Source organism: Biomphalaria glabrata, chromosome 3, assembly GCF_947242115.1.
Source record: "Biomphalaria glabrata chromosome 3, xgBioGlab47.1, whole genome shotgun sequence".
Classification (NCBI taxonomy): domain Eukaryota; kingdom Metazoa; phylum Mollusca; class Gastropoda; family Planorbidae; genus Biomphalaria; species Biomphalaria glabrata.
Genome location: NC_074713.1, coordinates 7,538,573 through 7,557,570, shown reverse-complemented (window position 1 = coordinate 7,557,570; position 18,998 = coordinate 7,538,573). Strand labels below are relative to the sequence as shown.

The 18,998-nt window shown below is 34.3% G+C and overlaps 1 protein-coding gene across 1 annotated transcript; it reads left to right on the top strand.

Moving 5' to 3' along the window:
• Positions 1 to 2,871: 2,871 nt before the first annotated feature.
• On the top strand, positions 2,872 to 16,866 carry LOC106055914 (exonuclease 1-like). Its single transcript, XM_056024582.1, has 15 exons — positions 2,872 to 3,143; positions 4,443 to 4,614; positions 5,189 to 5,308; positions 6,336 to 6,459; positions 6,562 to 6,699; positions 6,846 to 7,061; positions 7,144 to 7,331; positions 8,267 to 8,363; positions 8,982 to 9,162; positions 9,943 to 10,384; positions 10,787 to 11,652; positions 12,412 to 12,536; positions 14,015 to 14,048; positions 14,208 to 14,343; positions 16,547 to 16,866. Exons 2-15 carry the CDS (start codon positions 4,454 to 4,456, stop codon positions 16,677 to 16,679), a joined length of 2,961 nt encoding a protein of 986 aa, XP_055880557.1. The 5' UTR covers positions 2,872 to 3,143; positions 4,443 to 4,453; the 3' UTR covers positions 16,680 to 16,866.
• The last annotated feature ends 2,132 nt before the right edge of the window (positions 16,867 to 18,998 follow it).

The window sequence follows — 18,998 nt, the reverse complement described above, 5'->3', positions numbered from 1 at the left end:
GGTGGTCCAGCAATGGTGACATACATAGTGGAACCTTCAGATAAGACTAGGAGACGTAGGGGTGAAGAGCTCCCTTGTCAACGCCAATCGGCTGAGAGAAATCCTTCTCAGCGGTCAAAATGATGATGTGAACGCTTTGCGCTGCAATCACCTATGGACTTTTTTCGAAGTTAATCATTGCAAAGCGCAGAACGGGACAAATAGCCTACTACACTATTGCTTGGTATAAATTACAACCCTATGTGAGTCAGAGAAAGAAGTGTCGCATATTTTTCATGAGTGTCCCCACCATATTCACGAGCTAAAAAGAAAGGGGGGTCAGAAGGCCTCTAAAACCATAGACTTGGCAATATACATAATATTTCCTAGAACAATAGGAACCGTATTGCAGCTATGAGGGGGGGTTGGGCAAACACATTTTAGTATAGAAATCACACAATTTGTACACGAATGTATTACTTATGTTAATAGGCCTAATATATAGGGCTACTAACTATTTATATCTCAACCTATTTTTAGATTATTTCACCCCTCCCCCTAGTATGTTGGCCGATTTGGTGGAGTGGGGAGGAGGCGATGGTATCAATCCCACCTCCTCCCCTAAACTTTCGAGAGGGGGTGATCCAATTTATTTGTAGAAATCACAGCTTGTTAACAGAATCAATTAAATATCTATATGATTAAAACTTGTTATTGATATTTTAACTGATCTTTATATTACGTCGTTCCCCTGTTGGCCGATTGGGGGGGGGGGCGAATAGATCTACTGCCCTTTCCACCTAAACCCTTTGGGGGGGGGGGGTTGGTCCTACTTTTATGGAGAAATCATAGTTTGTGAACAACATTAGTTGAATATCTATATAATATAAGCTACATATTAATATTTCAACCCATTTGTTTATTATGTCGCAACACACTCTAATATTAAATTTTATTAGTAGTAAATATAAAATGAAAAATGGTTGTACCAGGTGTGAGGACCGATATACGTAATCGCCCTCCGCCCATAGGACAAACCAGTACCTTTTCTTTTGTATTTTAGTTAAGAAATAACAAAATTAAAAAAAAAATGTCACTAATATTATATGCTATAAATTTAATTCTTATATCGAGTCACACCATCCTATATTCTTTAATGCCAAAAGCAATCATTAATAGAAATTATAAAAAGGAGCGAGGATTAATCGTTTTCACTCTACCGCCCCCTTCCCCTTTCCAGACGAAAACATGATGTTTTACAACAGAATAGTCAAATATGGCGACGGAGTTTATGTAATTGCACATTGAATTATCATAATTATTTGAAGAAAGACTTTGTTTTGGAAAATTTAGAATTAATACGAAATTTTTCAGTAGGCTATAAGAATAACTATTGAGATGAAGTTCTAAACCCAAATGTTTTCCTAGTCGCCTTTTTCAAACCTTTACTCAATCTGATATTTTTCTAGTTAAATAAATTTGGGACTATAACTCACAATTTATGCGTGAATCCTAAAAATGCAAAAAAAAAAAAAAAAAAAAAAAATAGAGTAGAATCTAATTGGTCCACTTAATTTCACCTCCCACTTTCATTTTTTTTTTTTTGCTTAGAGCTTTGAATTATAGTTCTGTAACGAAACGAAGTTACAAACATGCCTATTGAACAAACTGTATCACTTACAATGAGTTTTTTTAAGAAAACATTTTTCGAATATTTTTTTTTCTCGGCGGCGATCCTCAAAGCCTTAATCTAAACATGTGGGGTATCTTATCTTTTTAAGGAACAGATTGGTTGCATTCGCAATGTAGTAAGGGCCTATAAATTCATATTAGAATATTTTTCAAGTAAAACATTATTCAAAAGGTCCTTTTTAATAGGATGAATAATGAGCTGTAGATGTCAGAAGAACGCGTTTCTGCAGTGAAGAATGCAAGAACCCTTTTGGCGTCGGGGCCCCCGAGCCCCTAGCTGTCAAGAGAAAGGCCTCAACATTGTTGTTTTTGTTTTTTCACCGAAGGTTGAAAAACACTGCTTTTTTAAAATCTCATACTCTCTCTCTCTCACACACACACGCATATATGCTCGTTTATGCATAGGGTTAGGGTTTACTGGGCGTTAGGATTATGGTTTAGAAAAAAAATCGCCCCCCCCCCTCCCACTCCAAAGTTCTGGATCCGCTAGTGCTATAGGCCTTCGCGCGCGTCATGCATCTAGTCATGCATGTTAACCAAATTCTTAAATTCTGCCAAGTCAATGATTTTCCTGGCTAGCTCAAGCAACCCATTCAATGCTCTATGGAAGAAGAAGCATTTATGCAAATTTGTCCTAGCATATGGAACGAGGAATGTCCCTTTATCCTTTGTCTTTCTGAGCATTTTATTAGATTTTGTTTTTGTATTTGAAGATTTTGGCAAAGAAAGTCATCCTGACATTATAGATCTATGTCCGATGGGTTCTAGAATGTAGACCTTATAATTTTAGAGCGTTTTTTTTTTTTTTGTTGTTGTTGTTTGTCAATGACATCAAGGTTGTTTTTTTGTTTTTTTTCAAATAATTTCCAGTAAAATATTTGCGTCCTGGTGATCCAAAAACATACAAATCTGTTAAATGTTATATAGGTCTGTGGAAGGCTGTCACTCAAACGGTTTCATTATTTCGACTTTTTATTCTTATATTTAACATTAAAGTTTTAAACAAATAATCTATACAGTAGACAACATCATGTAAAATAAAAACACCTTATCTTTAATTTCATAAAGACAAAAAGTCTAGAGTGTTATCCAATTTTTCATTGAAAGATCTTAAATTTTTCATGAAACAGAGTTAATTATGTGATTCTTTTTAAAATTGCGAATAATTCTTATCAGTGTTTATTTACCGCGAGCGGGTCCTTAGAAAAACAGTACTACAGTAGTGATGATGTAGATCTAGTCTAGATCTTGATTAGATCTAAATAGAATCTAGATCTACTAATAACAAAATTAATTATATAGAGTCTAGTCTAGATCTATCTACGATTCCCTAATTTAGATCTAAATCTAAGTTGGTGACTTAGAAATCTACTTCAACAAAGAAAGTTACTAAATCTACTTCTAGATTAGATCACAGTTTAACTTTTAAGTTTTTAATTTTAGTCAGTCAGTGAGTCACAAGTCAGTGTTTAGTAAGTACTACTCAACTACTGTACAGCTGTTTAGTAACTGTTTTTAATGAACAATATAGATGTCTACACTGTATACAGTAGTATACAGTAATAAAGCACAATATGTGACAATATTGTTGTAAACCTGGTGGTGACACAGATGGTCGTAGACGTAGGCTGTGTCATACTTTGTGTGTGTTTTTAGCCTACGCAAATTGCCCCAGTCCAGCGCAGGACGAGCGGTCAACTCTGACCAGTGACAGTACACGCCAGTTTGGCAATGACCTGTGTGTAAATATTACGCACGCAAATCTCGGCGATTGTGATCATTTTGGTCAAGAACGTTCCATCCGATTCTTGAAGGCCAGTAGAGACACTATATAAGAGCGAGTGTGTCAGAAAGACTGAACTTCACGTTACCTTGCAATGTGACCAGTACGAGACGAGAACGAGCACGGTGTGTGAAGTCAGGCGGAGCAAGACTAGGTTTTTGTAAAGACAGTGTTAATGTTGTTGCCAATTGCGATGTATTTGAAATTAAACTGACTGATACTTTGGAGCCCTGAGTTGTGAGGTTCTTTAGGTTCGTTGTGTCGTGTGGTGCATTTAGTAGAGAGCCTGGATAGTAGAGGAGAGATACGTAACAATATTGTTACAATATAAAGCTAAAAAACTAACCTTCAAATTCCAGCAGAATGAAATATCCAGAATTATGTAGACTACTTTTTTTTTATGTAGAGACACAAAGAGTCTTTTCTTTAAATATCCCTAACTCAGTAACTGGGCCTAACCTAAAAGTTAGTAATTTTAAAAGCTAACTTAATGAGAACATCAGAGACAGAAAAGATAGTATGAATGATGTAGTCAATCATAGTCAATGCCATCGTAAAGCTGAAAAGTAACTAAAGTAACCAATTAATTGCGAACACTGATCATCTTACGAAAGTTCAAGTTCAGTCATGACTTAAAATAGTTCAAGAAAAAGGAGTTATAGCAAAAGCCTAATAAAATCTAATTCCTTATCACACAACAGAGTTAGAGTTGTGAGTTAGAGCCTCCACCTGATTCCGGCTGTAGGCTCTAGATTTTTATATCTATGAATGACAAATAGATTTGGTTATTAAATATTTTAGATTATAGAGGAGTAATTTTTTTTCTTCTTTTGTTAAGGTTGGCTAAACTCTATTATCTATATTACAAAAATACTCACTCATAAAATAATTTAAATTCCATGCTTCTGTGTTAAATGTGTGATTTATACATTAAGTGTGTGTGCACGCATAACATAACACGCATATTTTTACCATTTTTTTTTTTCAGACTAATTACAAATGGGCATTCAAGGTTTGCTACCATTCCTGAAGAAAATACACAAGCCTGTTAACATAGCTGAATTCCAAGGATGCACGGTTGCCATAGATGCCTATTGCTGGCTTCACAAAGGGGCATTCTCTTGTGCTGACAAATTAGCTCTTGGAGAAAAAACAGAGCAGTATGTTGTGTTGATAAAAAGTTATATTTATTTTTCTTTTGAGACACAAAATAGTCAGTGACTGGGGATAGAGTCTAATGTTTTATGGTTCAGTCCTAGAAGAGATCATGGGCTTTTTAATTTAGAATTGAGTTAATTTGTAATGTAGCACCCACAGAAGCTGGCTAGATGGCTTACATTAATTTTTATTTTGGTAATATCATCTCCGAATGGGCTTGAGGCTGTAACCTCTTCCTTTTGAATGTTTGGTCAGCTTCCATTTGCCTCTTATTTCATTTAAACCATGAAATCAGTCTCACTCTGTCCTTTCATACTTATTCCTATATGGTTGTGAAAGTTGGATTCTGAATGCTGAAGATAAAAGAAAAAAAAAACAAGCATTTGAGAGTAAATGCTACAGAAAACTGCTGGCTGATATCAGGAAAAGAAAACGAGTTTGTACATTTACAAGTCAACATGCAAACATCATTTTAATCTAATTGATCAACTTATCATTTTAATCTAATTGATCAACTTATCATTTTTAATCTAATTGATCAACTTATCATTTTAATCTAATTGATCACTCATCTAGGTATGTTTACTATTGCATGAAGTATGTTGAGTACATGTTGAAGAACAATCTGAAACCCATTCTTGTATTTGATGGCTGCCATCTCAAGTCTAAAGCTGATGTAGAGAAAACTAGAAGAGAGTAAGTTATCTTTAGTTGCATTGCTTCTTTAAGATGTATTCATCATGTGGTGATGTCAAAAAAAGTGGGCAAAGTTGATTTTAAGATATCTTTTGAAAAAAGTAAATTAAAACTGTATGCTTAGCTAGTGGTTTCTGTACTCCTATATGGTTGAGAAAATCGGACTGTGAACACTGAGGCTGAAAGAATTCAAGCCATTAAGAGTAAATGCTACAGAAAACTAATAGGTATCAGATATATATTTACAAGTCAACATGCTGGCTGGCAAAAAACAGGGAACTTCTCAATATTGGGAAGAGATGAAATTAAGACATGACTCATTGTCAAAAATCATTCTTCAAGGAACATGGAGGAATGATCCTCAAAAAAAAATATCTGGTAACAAGGTGAAAGAATGAACCGGACTCTCTCTTGATATTCTGCTAAGAACATCTGCTGACAGTGAAGTTTAAGTCATAGAGACAAGATCACTTCATAGATTGTGAAATGTGAATTGTCCAACAATCATGTCACTGTATTCTTAACTCTTTCTCTCCTAACTGACGATACCAGCGTTGATTCCACCAGAATGTGGTAAATAATTACGGAGAGAAAGAGTTAAGACTATTAAAAGAAAAAAGCATGAAAATCAATTTTGATTCTGTCATGTTAACATGAACTGCTATATTAGCACTTGGATTTGCAAATGATTAATAATCTTTTTTTTTTTAAAATAGGAAATTCAGTATTTTATACTAAAAGATTGTCCAAAAATAACTGTAAATTGAAGAATAGTAAATAATTACTATCCAAGATATAATAATAATAAGGCTTGTCTTCGAGTCAGAATATTAATGAGGAATCCAAGATATAACATTGCATGTAAATAGTCCCTTATGTTACAAGCCATGGCTAAGATAACATTTTTTTCCCAGCACTCCTGTAACATTGTTGCGCCGAATTTCATCATTGACTTTGATTGTTCAGTGAAGATTAAATTCTGTGCAATGATCATCTTTAATGCTCTGCTTAAATATTTCTATTCCAGGAGGAGAGAACTCCATCGCAAAAAAGCGGCTCAATTCTTAAGGGAAGGTAAAAAGGCAGAAGCTAAGGAATGTTTACAGAGATGTGTTGACATAACACCACAGATGGCACTTCAGCTTATAAATGTAAAGACCTAATTTGTAAAGCTCTTGTTCTTTCAAATTCCATAAAACATTTTTGTTCCTTCTTGCATGAGATTTTAAAACTTGTTTCTGGTTTTGTTTAAGGCATGTCGGGATAGAGGTGTGGATTGTATTGTTGCTCCCTATGAAGCTGATGCTCAACTAGCATTCTTGAACTTGAAGGGTATTGCTCAAATTATAGTCACTGAAGATTCTGATTTGCTGCTGTTTGGATGTGATAAGGTTGTTTTCATTAGTCTCATTAGAGTACTTTTTCATCAGACAAACATTTCTATTTCTAGTCACTAAAAAATAATTTACATTTATTGATTTTAATCTTATCATTGTATTGAAATTACAATAATAATTTGAACTTGTTTTTTGTACAGATTATTTTTAAAATGGATTTTTTCGGTAATGGAACCTTAATTGAGAAATCTCGTCTGAATGAGGTCCTATCAATGCAAAGTGGTGTCTACACATTTGAAAAATTTCGTCAGATGTGTATACTGTCTGGCTGTGATTATCTTGCATCTCTACCTGGTATAGGACTTGGTAAAGCTGGAAAAGTTTTCAAAACTGCCAGACAGACTGATCTTACTCAGGTACTCAATCTTTAGATTAGACAATGTAGCCTATAAAAAATGTATTGATTGATTAAAACATTTTTTAATTCTTTTCTCTCAGCTCTTAAAGAAGCTACCAACTTACTTAAAGATGAACTTGACAGTGCCAGAGGATTACATTGAAGGATTCATCAAAGCAGAGAATACTTTTCTATATCAACTTGTATATGACCCCCTGAAGCGCAAACTTTGCCCACTCAACCCTTATCCCCCAGGCATAAAAGCTGAAGACCTTGATTATGCTGGACAGTATCCTTTTCAAATATTTAAAAAAAAATTACAGTTATCTCCACTTTTATGACCACCTACTTACACTTGTTCCTGTGTGGTGCAGTGCCCATGGTTTCAAAGGCAAGGCTGCTGCATTGAGAACACTGAAAATAAATCTTTAAGAATATTGACTTTCTTGACTTAATCCTTTTGACTCCCAGTGGATCATAGGGCATCAACAGCACTTTGCCATCTGACTCTGTTCTGGGCTATTCCCCTCAGCTGGATCCGTGTCCATGCTGCCGTCTTTACCTCTTGGTCTAATGATCTTTTCCATGTTTGCTTTGGTCTTCGGCCTTTTTCTTTCCGTGTGGGTTCCAGTCTAGGGCTTGTTTTGCAATGCTTTCTTTTGTTTTTTGCAATGTATACCCAATCCAAACCAATACTGGTAATACCTAATTAATATATTATGATTTACTTAAACTTACCTAGTTGCTATGGCAGTCTGACTTGTATAAATTGATGGGTATAGGAATTAGGAATATTCAGTAACTTATAATATGTTTAGATAAAATCTAATGTTTTAAAACATAATCTACATCATTTGTAAGAAGTTTTTATTTCTAATTAAGACTTTATTATATGTGGGAAGCGTGGTCGAGAGGCCAAGTGCGCTTGAGCTTGGCTTGGCTACCTAGAAGGGGGCTCGAGGCTCGACACCCGAATCGGGCAGAGTTGTGTTTACTGAGTGCCTAAAGGCAGCACGGAAAACCAACTCCTAGATATCCCCTCCCCCCCACTGGTCCACAAATTATCATAAATATATAATATATATATAGATATGATTTTGTTAAAATTATGAAATTTGGTTCTTTAAATCTTTTTGTACTTTTCAGTCATGTCAACTGACAAGGAAGATAATCCATCAGCATGAATTTAGAAATTTATTTTCTTTGACTAAAATTTTCTCTCAGATATTTGCCAGATGATTTGGCTTTTCAAATAGCTATTGGTAACATAGACATCCATGATCATAAGAGTATAGCTTACTTTGATCCAGACACATTTCAGGTGAGTTTTCTTACCACAATTTGTCGCAGAGTTTCTTTACAAACATTTGTGAGATCATATGCTGAACTTAAAAATTTTATAAGTAGTCTATCATTGTGTAAATATATGCACCACTAATTAAAGGGAACATGGTGGTTTGACTCTTTTTATAGTCCACTATCACCTTTTACACACACACACACACAACCCACACCACACAAATAAAATATGTGCACTGACAATTCCTTGGAATTTTTATACTCATTTGTACATCTAGATCAAGCCCTTCAATGATACAATATCTTTGCTCTGACATTCTCTAAAATAATAGACACCCACTTTCACAGTTTAGACCAAATATGTATTTATATATATGTTAGATGTTTCTGAGTCTTATCAGCATTAATTGAATGTTTCACAATTTCAATGAGGTTTATATTTAAAAGGTTGTAGATTGTGATCCTCCCCTTAATAATATCTTATTACATTTTGTTGAACTAATTTGATGGACCTTTTTTTTTTTTTTTAATCTTTTATAAATATACATGATCTATTTTAAATGAGAAAATTTGACATGTTTAAATTGAAAATATGTTTTGCCCTTCAATGACCTCTTTTTAATGTGTTTGTTTATTGCAGCCCAAAAATGCTAAAAAGCCAACATCATATCATGAGCTTAGCATATGGAACAAGTTGTATAGAGTTAAAGGTGCGTCGCCGTGTAAGCCTTTACAAGAGATGATGCCTTCTCTCCATGATAAAGTGCAGACTATAAAAGTTCAACCATTCAAAAGAAGCCCAAGAAAAAGAAAACAAAAAGGTCTTTTTAACTGTTCATATCTACTCTGACCTCACTTTTTCAAACTTCTAGGGACTATCTGCACTATTTGTTTGTATTTTAGGGACTCAATATTCTTCCTTTTTCAGTCTATAGTAATTGACTTCTTCACAGTCTGTGCACAAGAAACATAGTCGCAAGTTGTTCCTTATATTAACTTGCAGAGATTGTTGGTGAAATTAACCTGATGAGATATTGTCTGATATGTTAGTTTGGTTCAATGGCCATTGTTCTGAGATGAGTTGGCTTTTGTCATTAGGTATTGTCTGATGTGGTTTACTTAAGAGTTACAGTAAAAGGCATTGTCTGAGATGGATTAAGTTTGGGGTAACAGATAATGAAATGCTTGACTTTAATATTAGTAGTAACAGTGCTTACATTCAAGTTAGTAGTGAATTTATTAAATATGATTTATTCTTTGAGCTGAAATAGATTACATAAAGATGGCTTTGTTATTTAATTTTGCTTTGATAAAACAAGTGCATGAGTTAATTGGGCTTAATTCATTACAAATTTTAATATTTGATGGAACAATAATAAAAAATTAGAATATTTTAAATAGACTTATACCAGTACATGAAATAAATAGTAAAAATATAAATCATGTTGAAAGTAACAATAGTAAATAATATTAATAACTAATTTTGAAAGAAGAATCTGATACCTAAAAGAAGACTTAACATAGAATCTGCATTTATAATTTTGTAGTGCTTCTCAAAAGAGACACATAAAACAAACAACTAATCCTCTCACTTTATTTAGTTTCAGTGTCAGAGGCTCCAGATTTAAAAACTGACGAAGAATTGCTGTCTGAATATTGCCATAATGAAAATGAGATTCCAAGTCCCAAAAAAAGGAAAGTAATAAGTGAAGTGGACACATTGCCAGAGACATCTACACAGCTAACCAGTGAGAAGATTGAGGAGAGAATTTCAGCACTTACTAGCACACCCAAGAAGCTTGTTTCTCCAATTCTACACAAAGACTTTGATGACGATAAAGGCAGCAGTACTGAGTGTGATGAAGAAGGAGAATCTTTGACAGCTGCAAACATAGGCGAGGAAGTGTTCAAGTCAAACGATGCCAGCATAGAAAATGCTGCTCTCACTCCAACGAAAGGCAGGAATGTTTTTGCTAGAAATAATCCAACAAGTGAACAGCCAAAATTCAGTTTAGATTCGTTTGCTGTTGAGGTTAAAAGCAGGTAATTTACCATCATTTCCTGTCACTTGTTTGTTGTGGCATGTTGACCAGCTACTTAACTCTTTATATTTCTCTCTGTCCTACTTAAAAAAAAAAAAAAAAAAGCATCATTGTGGATATTATATCATGTCACCATTTGATAACCTTTTCATAGGTTTCATTATCTTTAATTATCTCACAAAAAAATTATCTTTTTAACATTGTTTCCTCATTTTTAAGATTATTCATAATCCCAAGTTTTTAATTCTACTAGGTGGAATAGTTTGTTAAGTAATGTAATGCTCCAATCAAATATGTTAATATATTATTCTGGCTTTTATGTGTTTTTTTAACATTAAAATTAAGTTTTAACTTTAAAGTTTAAAAAAAAGTCATCTGAAACTTAAAATTTCTTTCGTTACAGATATTTTCACAAAACTAGTCATTCAGCAACAACTCAAGCTAAAAAAACATCACCTTTGTTACGGACACAACAAGGGTTGAAGAATTCCAAGTCCCCTGCTAAGAATACCCTACAACAGATGTTTAAGGCATCCATAAAACAACAGAAAGAAAGTGAAGGGGACACAACTCTGTCAGATGATAAACCTCAGAGTTCGCCGTCTGATGGGGATAACAATTTCCTAAGTGCAAGAGACTCTTTTAAAAGTTTAAAGAATATTTCTACATTTTCACAGTCTTGTAAATCTAGTATAGATGCAGACAAAAAAACTACCAAGCAAGAAACAAGGGAATCGCCAATCTTAAATAGGTTTCAGTCCAGCTTCTCCCAAACAAACAACAAAGGGAAACCATCTTCTTCCAGTTCTGCTTTTAGTTGGTCACAAAGCAAAGCCAATGCCAACTTGACCAAGTCTGGGGAAAAAGATGTTAAGTTAGACATAGCTTCATCCAATGATAGGCTTCATATGAGTAAAGGCTTAATGAAATATTGTAAAACAGGAACTAATAATACTGGTACCCCAAAGTTGTTAACACTGTCTAAATTTTTTCAGTCTAAATCAAATCAATCTGATCCAAACTCATTCTCTGTCAAAAGAAATCTGCTTGAAAACCAAACACTTATTGAAGCTGTCAAGTCTGAGAGATTGCCTCTAGTGAGTGATTTGAAGGAAGTTAGTTCTCAAGCCACTTTGAGTGCCTCAGATGACGTCTTAGAACTTAAGTCACTATCATACGATGATTACTTGAAATCTGTTGTCTCCAGGGAAACTTCTGAGAGTTGTCATCAAGATAGTGAAAATATTTGCTTTGATTTGCTTCCAGATGGTGAGTTCATTTATTTTAAAGATTAGTTCTTATTCACTTTCTCATTCTAACTAAATACCATTTTTGGTTTAGTTGTAATCATAGTTAAGTCTGGGAAAGTATGTAGGTCACAGCTGGGGCTGCATAGCATCCGGAAGTACTGAATTCTTCATTAATCTTCAGACTCAAAGACAAGCCTTATTGTTTTAGTTAATCTGGTGCCTCTAAAAACTTGGAGCTTTGGGCAAATGGAACTTATATATAGCAAGGCAATTAATCTCCGATGCAAATCGCCCCAGGTCAGCGCTAGACAAGCGGTCAACCGTGACAAGCTGACTGTGAAGTTTGAAGAAACATTTAAAGTGATGACTACTCAGGCCAGGCATGTGGGATGTGGTCATGTTATTAACCAGAAGGGTCCTGTGATGTTCCATCTGGTTCTGGAAGGCCAGCTAGGACCCTATATAAAAAGCGGAGGTGTCACAGTCAAGACGGTTCATTACAGTCCGGTTGACTACAGCATAGTTCTGTGTGGTTCTGTATGGCGCATTTGCAGAGAGCCTGAATAGTGAGAAACATTACAATATTTAAAAATGCTTAACACAGTTAAGTCCTCAATCACTAGGGTCCAAGAGACAAATCTTTATATAATATGAATAGTAACCATGTTATTGATTTTATTTTGTATGTATTTTTTTATTATTATTATTGTACAAAAAATGTATGGTACCAGATAAATAGAAAGAATTTTACTTATGACTTTAACATTTGCCATGACAGTAACAAGGAATGAGCCACTCAACAACACAAGCTCTACAGAAGATTTATCAAGCCAGACAAGTTCAGTTACCAGCACGTCTGTTGGAAGTGCTTCAGATGTTATTGATCTCACACAAGACGACAAGGTGAAAACTTAGTTTTGTTGACATAGGTTGTTTTTTTAACATTGCTTGATTCCCTAATTATTGTGTTGGATTTTAAGATAAAGGTTTACCTGTACTGAGAGTATGACATCTATTTGGTTATCTAAATAGAAGACATGTCATAATCTTGATTCATCATTGTTAAAGATTGTATTGACTTTGATTTATGTAATATAAAGTAATGGTGGAAAAAACAAACAAATAAAACTCGTACCAGTTAACAAGATGACCATACAGAAATATTATTGGACAAACATTAACTGGATGCTAGTAATTAAATATCAATCTTTAAAGTGGACATCTGTTTCTGTTGTTGTTCTGTATTAGTCTTCTCATTTGAATGAAAGTATGTTATCCATTCATCCCAGTGGTAACACATTTTTCTATTCAGAATTCTACTGAGCTTTTTGTCTCCATGTCCAAACTCAAAGTTGTTGTAGATCTGCTTCTACATCATCAAGCCATGATATTCATGGTCTGCCTTTGGGGTGCCTGCCTTTTGGTTTTTGCTGGTATACTATTTTCGCTCCTGTATTCTCTGACATTCTTTTGAGGTGACCTTCCCAATGTAATCAGTTGTTTTTATTTATGTCACTATAGAGGGATCTTCATATAATTGGTATATCTCCTGGTTAGTGTGTGTCCTTTATTCAGTTTCATCTTATATAGCACCATATATTTTTTCTAAGTATTTTCCTTTCCAAAGTAGTTAGCAGATTTTCAGTTGTTTCTGTCAGTGTCCAAGTCTGACTTACATTAATGGCTACTGATCTTATGATAGTTTTGTATATAGTTTTCTTTGATATACTATTAAGTGTGTGTTGTCTACTTCTGGTTGAACCTATATGTAATGTAATGATAGGTCTAAATAAATCCATGGACACAATGCACTGTCATTATTGTAGCACAAAATTTCAGCTGTTCAAAACGGTATGTTACTGCAGTGTGTATCTCTGTAATGCAAGTATTTCCATAAAATCTAGAAGAATTAAGGATTTCATTGAACATGTGGCTGGGTGGCATAAATCACTAGACTGAGAGGGATTCAGTTCAATTCGAATGGTAGACCAGATATTTTTAATGATGTATGTAATATGTAATGATAGGTCTAAATAAATCCATGGACACAATGCACTGTCATTATTGTAGCACAAAATTTCAGCTGTTCAAAACGGTATGTTACTGCAGTGTGTATCTCTGTAATGCAAGTATTTCCATAAAATCTAGAAGAATTATGGATTTCATTGAACATGTGGCTGAGTGGCATAAATCACTAGACTGAGAGGGATTCAGTTCAATTCAAATGGTAGACCAGATATTTTTAATTTGAAATTTTACTTGAGTTGTGTTTGTTTTGACACCTATTGGCAGGACGAAAACCTTCTTCCAAATACCATCTCACCCTACTAGACATGCTTTACATAAGTTATAATAATACAAGTGTATTTGTATCTTTTCAGACACACAAGAAAACCCAACTCTCTGAGAAATCAGGTTTGTTATTATTGTAATAAAAAAAACAACTGCTTATCATAATGATAATGCCTTGTATTGATATAACTGCCTGATTGTATTATTTATTCTATAAAAAATTTGTTTACCCTTCACCATTATGATGACTTAATTTTCGTCACATATTTCAATGATCTCTAGGTTTGGCTAAATGTAGAGTGCCTGGATTGTCTCGTAAAAAGAAACAAGCTAAAACCACAACTAAAACAACAGCAAAAATGGCTCAGCAAATGTCTATTAAAGACTTGATGTGCAAATTTCAATACAGCAAAACAAGGTGAATGTATAATTAATGTAGGCTTACTTTAGCTATAACTTATAAAAAACCATGTCAGTTTATGCATTCACTTGAAGTTCTAAAGGTTTTCACTGAGTTGTAAGTCAAGCTCAGTCATTCCCAATGTCAAGGTTTACTTATAACATGCTTGTTCTGTTGCCAGCTCAAAAGCCAAGCATTTTTGCTAAACTAATTTCTGGTTGTGGGAATGTAAGAATATTTTGACATTTATTGTTTAAATTTTTTTGTCTCTACCAGGACTTAGATCTCTTTTGTTCATACAACATAAATATAGTGGTATATCCCCAGTGTTGTAGTTCCATTTGAAAAGGCCCTAAGCTTTTTGAGATATGAGGCCTTTAGTAAGTCCAGAAACTATGTGTCTGTGCTACATATTTCTTTTTTTTTCAGGGGGGGGGGGGGAGCCCTAAGATATAACTTGTGTTACCTTTAGGTAAATCATGCCTTCTATATTCCCTTCACTAGAGAAAGGTGGATTTATAAAATGTGATAGATCTAAATATTTCCTGGTATATAAAACTTGTGCAAATAAATAACTCTTTAATATCATATATTACTGTAAAGGTTATTATTGTTCTTCCTTTGCATAAACAATCAGGAAGACTTAGGCTTATAATCAGATGATTAATCAAGTTCACTTGTTTGTAAGGCCACTGATAAATGAGGGTGTCATGTGGCTTTCTCAACAATCTTTAAGTAAACAAGAAAAACATTAAAAATACTTTGTTAAAAAGACAATAACTCCTTCATACAACTTAAAGAGTGATTGATTTTCTCTAAATAAGATTTATATAAGATAATTTTTATTGATCCAATCAAATGGAAATTCAGTTTGACTACAATTGACAACCTCAGCGTAACTACTGTACAATAACAATATAGATGCAAATACGAACAACATTCACACATGAAACACACACTCACAGCCAGTGCTTAATAAATTAGACTGCTATGAACTTCTCGATGATGACAGCTGATCTTGTAACACTCTGACCGAAAGTGGGATGAAGGAGTTTTAAAATCTTTCTGTTTTAGTTCTAATGGAAAGGAGACGACCACTTCGTTCAGGTCTGATGTAACAGTGGTTTAATGGGTGCATGTTATCTTTAAGAATAATGAGTGTTTTGGAAAGGCATCTTTCATGAAAAAGCTCTTCAAGAGATGGTAGCTGTGTTCGAGTGACATATGATGCTTTTTTAATTAGTCTATTTAGTCTAAGTCTTTGTGCCTGTGAAGTGTTACCTTACCAGCAGGTGATGGCAAAGTTAATTAGACTGCCGATGGTTGCTGTATAAAAGTTTAATGATTGTTTTGTCGATGTTAAATTTCCTTAGCTTTCTAAGATAGAAAAGTCGTTGGTGAATTTTGGTGTAAAGGTTTTGACAGTGTTCACTCCATTTCAGTTTGTTGTTGATGGTTGTGCCTATTCTTGCACTTGTTCTACGGTTTGGTTCCTTATCTGAATTTCTGCTAGATGGCCTTAAATAACTAATAAATGTTAGATTATAAAAAACAATGGAACATTTTTTAAGGCTTGAATCAATAATGCTTATATTCGGAAATTCCCGATTGCCTTAGTCCTTACAAAACTGATGTTGGATCTAGTTCTAGACCATGTTCTCTACCCAAGTTTATATATATTTGTTTTACTTTGAAAGATTATAATGGTCAAACTACAGATTTTCCCAGCAATTATACATCAACCGTTAAATTTCTAGGATAATAGTTGAAGCCGTTTTTGAGATCCATGTCTGGGTTCCAAGAAGTTGTGACTTGAATAGAGATATTGTTTTAAAAAAAAGTAAAGTAAAAGTCAAGTTCCCCTTTCAGACCATGTGATCTATTGAGGCAGATGATGTAAAAGTTATCTTTTTCTCTGGCTCAGGGTTACTAGGGTGTCAGCGGCCAGCACAATGACCAACCCCTTTTAGTTTTCCCCAACTAATGTCAGGTACCCATTAGAGCTGGGTGGAGAGGCACCATAAAGATCCCAAAATAGAAATCCAAGTCTTCACCAGGATTTGAACTTGGGACCCCTAGAAGTGCTTTACCAATCAGCTACTGCACCTCCAAACAATCCTTAAATGTTCCCTAATTAATGTCAGACAGCCAGTAAGTTTATACACAATATGTTGATTTCATTTTATGTTACATTTTAACGTAAGTATTTTTTATTGAACAGTGAATCTCAAAGCAGTAGTAAAGAATCAACCCTAACATGCAATGATGACATCTCTGACAATGAGGACCTAACTCCAAACAATACTGCAGATCTACTGGAAGTGACAAAAGTTCAGAGAAAACTTTACCTGTAGCAAAATTAAATTAAAAAAAAAATTATTTTATGAAATATTTTAAAGATAAATTGTGTTTCATTGTTTTGACTTGTAACATAAACTATGTACTTTTTATTTAACATAAATTATGTCTCTTGTTTTATTTCATTATTGATTTTATCTATTGTAATTGGTGCAGCGCACTAAATAAAACACTATAAATATATTTGCTTTTTTTCCTACTTAATTTGTTACTAAGCGTTTGATACAATTTTGTACACTTAAGCAAACAGTCTTGGTACCGGTATTAAAAAAAAACAAAAAAAAAACATTATTAATAGGCATGTAAAAATAGCATGTGTAGAAACTACTATAAACGTAACCCTGCCGGACCAAGTAAAAATAAATAATGTTTAGGCCACAAGGCCTTCATCAGCTACTAACAAAAAAAAAAAAAAAAAAACAACACAAAATAGGCTTATGGTTTACTGATGTGTATAGAAATCTATGTAAGCTAAATGTAATACTGATGCAAACACTAAGTTGGTAATGTGCTGAAGTTATCTACAGTAGCTGGCAGCAGATGGACTCTGAAAGAGGCAGTTGGAGAGCTCTCACGAAGGCCGCAGGACACACATTTGAGGCCTACAGATAAACCCTTGTAGAAGACAGGCGTAGACGTAAAAAAAAACTTTTAATAGACCACCAACAGATGCTTTGTCTACATCAGATGTGGAAAAATAAGCAGGTCGCAACTGGTTTTGAGTGGCCATGTGAAACACCACTCAATCTTTAGGATTGAAGACATTACCTTTATATTGTAGTAAGTAAATCTATAGCAGGCAACTCAACGAAGTTCTACGGTAAGTAGTAGTAGTAAAGTTCCTTTTCAGACCTTATGGTGTATAGGGCAGATGATGTAAAGGCCTATGGTTAATGGTTGCGCTGGTCACATGACACCCTCTACAGTAAATAAATATGTTTATTCACCAAAACTAACACATAACAGCTTTCTACATTTAGAGCCCTTTCCCCGGCAAACCTGATCATGGTCCCCACTAGTCTTCAGGCAGCACAAAAGATGGTTCCTTAGTTCCAAACAATTCCGACTTCGTAATCTCTTGATATACCGGTATGATCTTTCTTCTATCCCAGAGTTTTCCTGTTCTTGTTCAATAGTGCGCTCCTATGCACCACAAGCACTGGTGCAAGGAAGGATTACAACAATATTAATTATAATAAGATAATTATTTTAATCTTAAAAGTGAGGAGTAAATTATATGTTTAGAGATCAAGTCTGTGGCCTGCTGGCTCTTGTGTTTTACAAAGCAGCCTTCAGAAGAGAAAAGAATTTTGTCTTATCTGTATCAAACATCCAAACAGTAGTTTAACAACACCAAATTCCTGATCAAGTGTTCTTCTTGCTTTCAGTCCCGTCAGATTGGAATATTTTAAGGTAAATTTTATTCAGGGGTAATAGAGACAAAATTGATACATTATTGTGATGTGGCAATATGTAAGACTATTTTACATTATTTCTCCCACACACATTTGTCAGATCAAGTTGAATCTTTGCATAATTATTTCTTGCACTTGAGAAAAGAAGAATCAATTAAAAAAATTAACCAATTAGTTAATTTACTTCTTCTTCTCATTTTTATGTTGGAGAGTTCAGATGACTAGACCAATATGTGAGATGAACTGTGTAGTGGTTTCCAAATTCAGGAGCTCTCCATATAGTTTTTTTTCTATTGGGGTGTTTGGGGCCACTGTCTTGTACGGGCCTCATGGTAAAGAGAATAGTTTTGAAAGACATGGTCAGCGTTTTCTGGTGACATTCCACATGGGCATATTTCACTGGTTTAAATTTTGAGCTTATGGAACATTCATTGTCTCAATCTGTTGTGTCCGTCCTGAGTCGAAAGATTAGATGTTGATCTTGTTGGGATAGCTTATAGTAAGCATCATCTTTCTTGTGATTCGGATGAGAGCTTGTCCATTTCTCATTTATTTTATTTACTATTAGTTTCTTCATTTCTTCTGGATAGAGTTCAATGGTTTCTTTGTGAGTTTGTTCTCCCACTCTTAATTAACTTTATCATTTTGTTTGGAACAAGGGAAAGAAATTGTACTTTACAGATGTGACAGTATAAGTTGAATTAGTCCCCTTTATACTTTGTGTAGAGAATAAGTTCATTGCTTATTAGTTTGAAACTAACAATAGATAGGAGGCTTGAGCCCTCAAGCTGGAATTCTTTTTTTTATAAAATGCATTTAAAAAGTTATCATGGTAACCTTCACCCAAAAATTTCCTTTTTTCTCTCTCCCCCCCCCCCCCCCCATGCTTAATATAAGCTT